This window comes from Triticum aestivum, chromosome 6B (genome assembly GCF_018294505.1).
Source record: "Triticum aestivum cultivar Chinese Spring chromosome 6B, IWGSC CS RefSeq v2.1, whole genome shotgun sequence".
NCBI classification, from domain to species: domain Eukaryota; kingdom Viridiplantae; phylum Streptophyta; class Magnoliopsida; order Poales; family Poaceae; genus Triticum; species Triticum aestivum.
In genome coordinates, this window is record NC_057810.1 from 633655918 (window position 1) to 633665972 (window position 10055).

Sequence of the window (10055 nt, forward strand, 5' to 3'; positions counted from 1 at the left end):
TGGTTTTTTTGAAGGCTGGCATTGTATGCCGGCCGCTGGCATGGTGCACGCATGAACTTTGGACGATGGCATGGTCACTGACATGATCTATGGCCGCGGGCCTTTCAAATTTGTGTGCGAATATGAAATGGGTCACCGGTGTTGGACGCACAACTGACCCAAAAGAAGAGCAGGGCAGATGCTGAGCAGGCGGCCGCCCCAAACGGATGAAAGGCAGACAAAATCGCCGTCCGTTTAAGTCGGCGCGTTGGAGTTGCTCTAAACTGTACAATTACGTTCGTATGATTAGACTTCTTTGTACCGTTTGTCGACAACTTAACTCTGACAAAACTGTGTTTGAATTTTCTAGTTGTGGAGTAGTGAAACGCAATGGCCATACACGAACGGTCGCAGTCTGCTAAGAGCAAGTGCTACTAAATCAACTCAACCAAACGATGTCACGAGCCTTGAACAGACGTTCGTTTGGAGTACGGATCAGGAAATGCCCCGTCCAAGATCCAGAGGAAATCCTGGCTGCGTTTCGCCTGCGCGTGTGGTGACGTCAACTCGTGTTGATTGATGCATATAGATTACTTACTATAGTTGCACCCAGTACGCGCCAGTACGCGTGCATGCATCAGCACTGGCAATTGCAATTTGGCACCACATGCCAATATTTTTCCCTTGCAAATTTGGCACCACACAAAGCAGTACGAGTACTATACTCGAACGGAACGCCTCTTCCCTCCCGTTTCCGTCCCTATATAAGCCGCGCGCCACCACTCCACAGCTTCCAAGAGCGCACCGCCAGCCATCCTGAGCTTCTGAGCTTGTCTTCCTTCCAACTCACCGATCCCGAGACACTCTCACCAAGCCTGTCTGTAGCTAATTAACAATGGCGGCCTCCGTCGAGTACAACCGTCAGGTGTCCGCCCACCCGTGGCCGACCAATGCGCAGCCCAAGGCCGCCTTCGACCTCTTCTCCTCCTCGGGCGGCAACGGCGGCAGGCGCCGCTCGGGCGCCGACTCCGACTCGGACGACGAGGACGGCATCCCGCCGGACTGGCGCTCGCTCTACAGCCCGCGGCTCGACGTGGAGCCATCGGTCAAGGACCCCCGCGACGAGGCCACCTCCGACGCCTGGGTCAAGCGCCACCCGGCGCTCGTCCGCCTCACCGGCAAGCACCCGTTCAACTCCGAGCCCCCGCTGCCGCGCCTCATGTCCCACGGCTTCATCACCCCGGTCCCGCTCCACTACGTGCGCAACCACGGCGCCGTGCCCAAGGCCGACTGGTCCACCTGGACCGTCGAGGTCACCGGCCTCGTCAAGCGCCCGGTGAAGCTCACCATGGAGGAGCTCGTCACGGGGTTCCAGGCCGTCGAGTTCCCCGTCACGCTGGTGTGCGCCGGCAACCGCCGCAAGGAGCAGAACATGGTGCGCCAGTCGTCGGGCTTCAACTGGGGCCCCGGGGCCATTTCCACCACCGTGTGGCGCGGCGTGCGCCTCCGCGACGTGCTGCGCCGGTGCGGCGTCATGGGGGCCGGCGTCGCGTCGAACGTGTGCTTCGAGGGCGCCGAGGACCTCCCCGGCGGCGGCGGGTGCAAGTACGGCACCAGCCTCCGGCGGTCCGTGGCCATGGACCCGGCCCGCGACGTCATCCTCGCCTACATGCAGAACGGCGAGCCGCTGGCGCCGGACCACGGCTTCCCCGTGCGCGTCATCGTGCCGGGCTTCATCGGCGGGCGCATGGTGAAGTGGCTGAAGCGCATCGTCGTGGCCTGCAACGAGTCGGAGAGCTACTACCACTACCGCGACAACCGCGTGCTCCCGTCACACGTCGACGCCGAGCTCGCCAATGCCGAAGGTACTTTCGATTTGCCTTCTCTCCTAGATAGCCGCGTAGTATGTAGTACGTCGCGTGCATGCCGACATGCATGCCAGGTGACGACGGCGAGCCTGACGGTGTCTGTGTTGTCTGGATGTTTCAGCTTGGTGGTACAAGCCGGAGTGCATGATCAACGAGCTCAATATCAACTCGGTGATCACCACGCCCGGACACGACGAGGTGCTGCCCATCAACGCGCTGACGACGCAGAAGCCGTATACGATGAAGGGATATGCCTACTCCGGTGAGTCCCCCCTCCTCCGACCCTCATCTCATCTCCGTCGTCACCCGACTGACACACTCACCCCTGTCGTATAATTCTCGGCCCTGTCTGATACATGTCCTGTCGGCATTCATTTTGGGCTTGGGCCTGCTCGATACAGACAAGCCTCGTAACTTCCAGCCTGCTTGTACGAGTATCTGGGCCTGGGTTGACTATTCTAACATTGGCGGTGTTGTTTTTAACCAGGCGGTGGCCGGAAAGTTACGCGGGTGGAGGTGACCCTGGACGGCGGCGAGACGTGGCAGGTGTGCGAGCTGGACCACCCGGAGCGGCCGACCAAGTACGGCAAGTACTGGTGCTGGTGCTTCTGGTCCGTCGACGTCGAGGTGCTCGACCTGCTCGGCGCCAAGGAGATGGCCGTCCGCGCGTGGGACGAGGCCCTCAACACCCAGCCGGAGAGGCTCATCTGGAACCTCATGGGCATGATGAACAACTGCTGGTTCCGGGTGAAGATCAACGTCTGCCGCCCCCACAAGGGCGAGATCGGCCTCGTCTTCGACCACCCGACGCAGCCGGGGAACCAGTCCGGCGGCTGGATGGCGCGGCAGAAGCACATCGAGACGTCCGAGACCACCCAGGGCACGCTCAAGCGGAGCACCTCCACGCCCTTCATGTCCACCGCCTCCGCCCAGTACACCATGTCCGAGGTGCGCCGCCACGCCTCCAAGGAGTCGGCGTGGATCGTCGTGCACGGCCACGTCTACGACTGCACGGGCTTCCTCAAGGACCACCCCGGTGGCGCCGACAGCATCCTCATCAACGCCGGCTCCGACTGCACCGAGGAGTTCGACGCCATCCACTCCGCCAAGGCCCGCGGCCTCCTCGAGATGTACCGCGTCGGCGAGCTCATCGCCACTGGCGCCGACTACTCGCCGCAGAGCAGCAACGCCGACCTCGCCGCCATCGTCGAGGCTCCCTCTGTTGTTGTTGAGCCGCTTCCCCAGCTGCTGCCGGCCTCGACCGTCGCCCTCGCCAACCCGCGGGAGAAGGTGCGATGCCGTCTCGTCGACAAGAAGAGCATGTCCGACAACGTGCGCCTCTTCCGCTTCGCGCTCCCGTCGCCTGACCAGAAGCTCGGGCTGCCCGTCGGCAAGCACGTGTACGTCTGCGCGTCCACCGGCGGCAAGCTCTGCATGCGCGCGTACACGCCCACCAGCTCCGTCGAGGAGGTCGGCCACGTGGAGCTCCTCATCAAGATATACTTCAAGGACGAGGATCCCAAGTTCCCCGCCGGCGGGCTCATGTCGCAGTACCTCGACTCCCTGCCGCTCGGTGCACCCGTCGACATCAAGGGCCCCGTGGGCCACATCGAGTATGCCGGCCGCGGCGCCTTCACGGTGGGCGGCGAGCGCCGGTTCGCGCGCCGGCTCGCCATGGTGGCCGGCGGGACGGGGATCACGCCCGTGTACCAGGTGATCCAGGCCGTGCTGAGGGACCAGCCCGATGACACCACGGAGATGCACCTGGTGTACGCGAACCGCACCGAGGACGACATGCTCCTGCGGAAGGAGATCGACCGGTGGGCGGCCGCGCACCCCGCGCGGCTCAAGGTGTGGTACCTGGTGAGCAAGGTGGCGCGGCCGGAGGACGCGTGGGGATACGGCGTGGGTAGGGTCAATGAACAGGTCCTCAGAGATCACCTGCCCCTGGGCGGCGACGGCAAGACGCTCGCGCTCGTCTGCGGGCCGCCGGCGATGCTTGAGTGCACGGTGCGCCCGGGCCTGGAGAAGATGGGGTACGACCTCGACAAGGATTGCCTCGTCTTCTAAGCGGATAGCGCAGGCCGCCGCGCGCGACAATGTTTAGCTGTACATAGCACGCAGACACGTAGTAATAGTAGCATAGTAAGCGCGGGAGTCGAAATTCTCTTTGAGTTCTGGTACATACTAGTGGAGGTGGTCGATCGGACCGTGATGGCCAAATCGGCCATGGGAGTGCAGCCCGTTGTCCTTTTTGTGTCGATCTATGTATGAATTGATGACACTATTAGAGCAATAAAAATGAAGAATCATTTGCAAAAACGAATCTTCAACGAGTAGCCTCCGCCTACGCGCGCATGGACTACGGCCAGGGACCGTGGTGGTCAATGGCCTCGGGCAGCGCTCCTTCATGCCTTGTCGGCATGGTGCTCGGTACGGCGCAGCGGCTCATGCTTCGTCTAGTCATCCTCCTTCGACGGTTCTGCTGATCTACGTGGCAGGAGGCCGAAGGTGGCCTCCACGAGGTGCGGGTGCGTTGGTCGCCATGTGGCATGTTCGGTGGTGGTGGTAGGGGTGGTGTCGTGGGCCCTCGTGTTGGAGGTTGAGCGTCGCTGGGCTCCGTGAGGTGCGGTTTGTTGCAACAATATCGGTGTCGGGTAGCTCCGATGGTGGTAGCTTCAACAGTGGGCTTGCCGACGCCGGTGCGGGATGATGTGCAGGTGAGGTGGCGTGGGAACTCGAGCGAAGACCCTATCTCGGCATTGTGCCGTGACCAGCGATGGTGGCGGTTGTGGCCGTTGTGTTGGGGAATATAGCATGCAATTTAAAAAAAAAACTACAATCACGCAAGATCTATTTAGGAGATGCATAGCAACGAGAGGGGGAAAGTGTGTCCGCGTACCCTCGTAGACCGAAAGCGTAAGCGTTAGTTAACGCGATTGATGTAGTCGAACGTTTTCACTATCCAACCGATCCAAGTGTTGAAAATATGCCCTAGAGGCAATAATAAAATGATTATTATTATATTTCCTTGTTCATGATAATTGTCTATTATTCATGCTATAATTATATTAACCGGAAACCATGATACATGTGTGAATACATAGACCATAACATGTTCCTAGTGAGCCTCTAGTTGACTAGCTCGTTGATCAAAAGATGGTCATGGTTTCCTGACTATGGACATTGGATGCCATTGATAACGGGATCACATCATTAGGAGAATGATGTGATGGACCAGACCCAATCCTAAACATATCACAAGATCGTGTAGTTCGTTTGCTAAAGCTTTTCTAATGTCAAGTATCAGTTCCTTAGACCATGAGATTGTGTAACTCTCGGATGCCGTAGGAGTGCTTTGGGTGTGCCAAACTTCACAACGTAACTGGGTGACTATAAAGGAGCACTACAGGTATCTCCGGAAGTGTCTGTTGGGTTGGCACGAATAGAGACTGGAATTTGTCACTCCGTATGACGGAGAGGTATCTCTGGGCCCACTAGGTAATGCATCATCATAATGAACTCAATTTGACTAAGTGGTTAGTCACGGGATCATGCATTATGTAACGATAAAGTGACTTGCCGGTAACGAGATTGAACGAGGTATTGGGATATCGACGATCGGATCTCGGGCAAGTAACGTACCGATTGACAAAGGGAATTGTGTACGGGATTACTTGAATCCTCGACATCGTGGTTCATCTGATGAGATCATCGTGGAACATGTGGGAGCCAATGTAACGCCCCCGGATTCGATGCGCCAGGTGTCTGCCAGTTATTCACCGTCGTTGTCATGTCATTTGCTTGCGTGTTGCATTTTGTCATGTCGTCATGTGCATTGCATTGCATACGTGTTCGTCTCATGCATCCGAGCATTTTCCCCGTTGTCCGTTTTGCGATCCGGCACTCCTATGTCCTCCGGCGTGCCCCTTTTGTCTCTTGTTGTGAGCGGGTGTTAAACATTCTCAGAATGGACCGTGATTTGCTAAGCGGCCTTGGTACACCACCGGTAGTCCGCCTGTCAAGTTTCGTGCCATTTGGAGGTCGTTTGATACTCCAACGGTTAACCGGGTAACCGTAATAGCCCTATTTGTCTTGCAGCCCAACATCCCTCCAAAATGGCCCAAAACCCATCCAAACCCCCTCCATGCTCTCGGTCATTCGATCACGATCATGTAGGCGAAAACCGCACCCCATTTGGACTCTCCTAGCTCCCTCTATCTATAAATATGCCCTCTTTCCTGAAATTCGCGGATGAAATCCACCCCTAACCCTAAAAACCTCCCTCCGCGCAACCGGACATGTCCGCCGGCGGCTGGACACGTCCGCCCCACTCCCCTCGTCCAACCAGCATCTGCCACGTGGCACTCCCCGCCACGCCACGCCGCCGGCCCGCGCGAGCCCATCGCGGGCCCGCCGAGCCCGTCCTGCGCCGCTGCCCGCGCCCGCCGTCGCCGGAGTCCGCCGCCTCCGCTGGCCCCGCCGCCGTGCGCCGCCTCGCCCGAGCAATCCCGCCGCCGGCGAGTTCCGCCCTCGCCGCCTCCCGACCGGTGGCCGCGCCGTCCGCCCCGCGCCTCCTGCGCGCCACCGGAGCTCACCAGCGTGCCCCGCCGCCGGCGGACCCGACCTCGCCGGCCCGCCATCCCCCGCCGCCGCCGGCCAGATGTGTCGCCACCGCCGCGGGATCTGGTCACCCGCAGGCCAGATCCGCCCTCTGCCGGCCGCCCCGACTCCTCCCGGCCTCCTCCCCGAGCTCCGGTCGTCTTCTCCGGCGGAGATCCGGCGAGATCCGTCGCCGCCTTGAAATCCGTGCCGCGGTCAACCCTTCTCCCCGATGTTGTTTTTCTGCTAAGTCCCCGAAATCCCTGACATTCTGATGCTATGTTTGACCTGCCATATATCCCTGCATACTGCTCCGTTTTGCGTGCATAATATATCACAGTGTTCATCGTGAGATGCTCTTCATTTAATTCCATTGTGCCATGTTTGTTTGAGGTCATCTTGATGTCCGAATCATCGTTGCAAGAGTGCTATATGATATTAATCTGCTGAAACTGTTATAACTTGGTGATTTGTCATTTTTGTTGCATTTGATGTGTGCATCCTATGAGCATGAGTCCTACATGTGTTTTGAACTATGATATGCCATCTTTACAGGTGTGCCATCCATGTATTTTTGTGAGTTGTGTAGTGAGTGCATCGAGCTTGTTAAGTAGACTACTTGTTGTTGCTGTTTTGTTAGGCTGAATCTGTTATTTTGTGATGCTATGTAAAAATGCTGCTACAAGTCATTCTATGCATAATATGGAGATGTTCACTAAGGATGTTTTGTTATACATGCCATGCTCTATCCATCCATGCCCCTGGTTGCATTTATAGCCTGCTGTAGCTTGTTTTATTCTTGCTCCAAACTTGCTAACTAATGTTGTTGTCAGCCTGTTAACATGAAGTTCAGTTTTGCCATGTGTTTTGCTAGTGATCCATGCACCCTATGAACTTGTTCTTGCCATGATTAGCTTCATAAACATGTCTTATTACTGTTGGTTTCTTTTTCATTCCATTTATTGCTCTGTCGTGAGTGGTACAAGCTCACCAACATGCCTACTTATCATTGTTCCTGCCATGTTTGAATCTGTCATATAACTTGCCATGTTTACATGGGTGCCATCATATTTTCTGATCCTTTTTGGTTCATGGTCAGTAAAGGACTTTTGTTCTATGCATTTAGTAGTATCATGCCATGCCTTTATTTGCCATGTTAAGTTCCTGTAACATGTTGTTTGATAGCTCTAAACATTGCAACCTGATGTTATTTCTGCTAAGCCTGAAACTGTTATTATATGCAATCTTGTCATGTCTTTTTCAGAATGTTCTAGTGATTTCTGGAGATAGCTCAGTGTTCATGTTTTGTTATTCTTTACCTGTAAATGATGCCCATGCCTTTTGTTTTCATGTTAAGCTGCTGTAGCTTGTTGTTTTGATGCTTCCAATATGCCTAGTTGTTGTTTTGGACAGCTTGTCATTTAAACTTGTTTCATGTGTGTGTGTTGAACCGTTGCTCCGTTTTGAGTGTGCTCTATATGAAACTTGCTTGATTTTGCATGTAGTTTCATATTATCATGTTGCATCCTTGTTTTGGTGTGTTTTCTTGATGTTTGTATGCATTTTGCATCAATGCCATGTGTGACTTGTTTTGCTCATATCTTCTAGGCCGTAGCTCCGAACTAAATGAACTTTATATGTAACTTGACTAGAATCTTGTGTAGATCATCTTGGTGCATCTTAACTTGCTGTTTAACAACTTGAACATAAGGTTTATTCAGATCTGGACCAATTTCGAAATTTGCATATGAGGACTTACCGGAATTGTTATATGTTGTTTCCGGCCTCATTTAAACTTGCTTTGATGTGTTGCTCTTGCTTGCATCATCTCTTGCCATGAGTAGCTTCATGTAGTCTTGTTTTGCATCATACTTGGTTGCAAATCATGCCTTGTTCATGTGTGGTGTGTTTACCTTGTTATGTGCTTCTTCTCGATAGTTCATGTTTCGTTGCGATCGTGAGGATGCGTTCGTCTACGCTTGGTTCGGCTTCATCCGTTCATCTTCTTCATGGACTCGTTCTTCTTCCTTGCGGGCTTTCATGCAAGATGACCGCTACCCTGGATCTCACTACTATCATTGCTATGCTAGTTGCTTCGTTCTATCGCTTTACTGCGCTACCTATCACTTGTTCTTCAAGCCTTCCCAATTTGCCATGTCAGCCTCTAACCTTTTCACCCTTCCTAGCAAACCGTTGCTTGGCTATGTTACCGCTTTTGCTCAGCCCCTCTTATAGCATTGTTAGTTGTAGGTGAAGTTGAAGATTGCTCCATGGTGGACAGGATTATGTTGGGATATCACAATATCTCTTATATTATTAATGCATCTATATACTTGGTAAAGGAAGGAAGACTCGGCCTTATACCTGGTGTTTTGTTCCACTCTTACCGCCCTAGTTTCCGTCATACCGGTGTTATGTTCCCGGATTTTGCGTTCCTTACGCGGTTGGGTGATTTATGGGACCCCCTTGACAGTTCACTTTGAATAAAACTCCTCCAGCAAGACCCAACCTTGGCTTTACCATTTGCCTCACCTAGCCCTTTTACCCTTGGGTTTTCGGAGCCCGAGGGTCATCTTCATTTTACCACCCCCCCCCCTCGGGCCAGTGCTCCTTCGAGTGTTGGTCCGAAATGAGCAGCCTACGGCGCCACCTCGGGGAAACTTGAGGGCTGGTTTTACTCGTAGCTTGACTTATCCGGTGTGCCCTGAGAACGAGGTACGTGCGACTCCTATCGGAATTTGTCGGCACATCGGGCGGCTTTGCTGGTCTTGTTTTACCATTGTCAAAATGTCTTGTAAACCGGGATTCCGAGTCTGATCGGGTCTTCCTGGGAGAAGAAATATCCTTCGTTGATTACGAGAGCTTATCATGGGCTAAGTTGGGACACCCCTGCAGGGTATAAACTTTCGAAAGCCGTGCCCGCGGTTATGTGGCAGATGGGAATTTGTTAATGTCCGGTTGTAGGTAACTTGACACCAGATCCGAATTAAAACGCATCAACCGCGTGTGTAGCCGTGATGGTCTCTTCTCGGCGAAGTCCGGGAAGTGAACACGGTCTTTGGGTTATGTTTGACGTAAGTAGGAGTTCAGGATCACTTCTTGATCATTGCTAGCTTCACGACCATTCCTTTGCTTCTCTTCTCGCTCTTATTTGCGTATGTTAGCCACCATATATGCTTAGTCACTGCTGCAACCTCACCACTTTACCCCTTCCTTTCCCATTAAGCTTTGCGAGTCTTGATACCCATGGTAATGGGATTGTTGAGTCCTCGTGGCTCATAGATTACTACAACAACAGTTGCAGGTACAGGTTTTGCGATGATCATGATGCGAGAGCGATGTTACGTGTTTTGGAGTTCTTCTTCTGCTTCTTCTTCGATCAGGGGATAGGTTCCAAGTCGGCAGCCTGGGCTAGCAGGGTGGATGTCGTTTGAGTTTATGTTTGTGTTTCATCCGTAGTCGGATGGTGCTCTTATGTATGATGTTGTTGTATTCGTGTGGCATTGTATGCCTCTTGTAGGTATCCCCATCTATTATGTAATGTTGATGTAATGATATCCACCTTGCAAAAGCGTTTCAATATGCGGTTCTATCCTTGGTGGGACC

The 10055-nt window shown here is 54.0% G+C and overlaps 1 protein-coding gene across 1 annotated transcript; it reads left to right on the plus strand.

The window, feature by feature from the left end:
* Window positions 1–760: 760 nt before the first annotated feature.
* LOC123138401 (nitrate reductase [NAD(P)H]) lies at window positions 761–4169 on the plus strand. The gene is made up of 3 exons (XM_044558374.1): window positions 761–1844; window positions 1969–2109; window positions 2335–4169. The coding sequence occupies exons 1-3, from the start codon at window positions 875–877 to the stop codon at window positions 3915–3917; spliced, it is 2694 nt and encodes an 897-aa protein (XP_044414309.1). The 5' UTR covers window positions 761–874; the 3' UTR covers window positions 3918–4169.
* Window positions 4170–10055: the final 5886 nt, after the last annotated feature.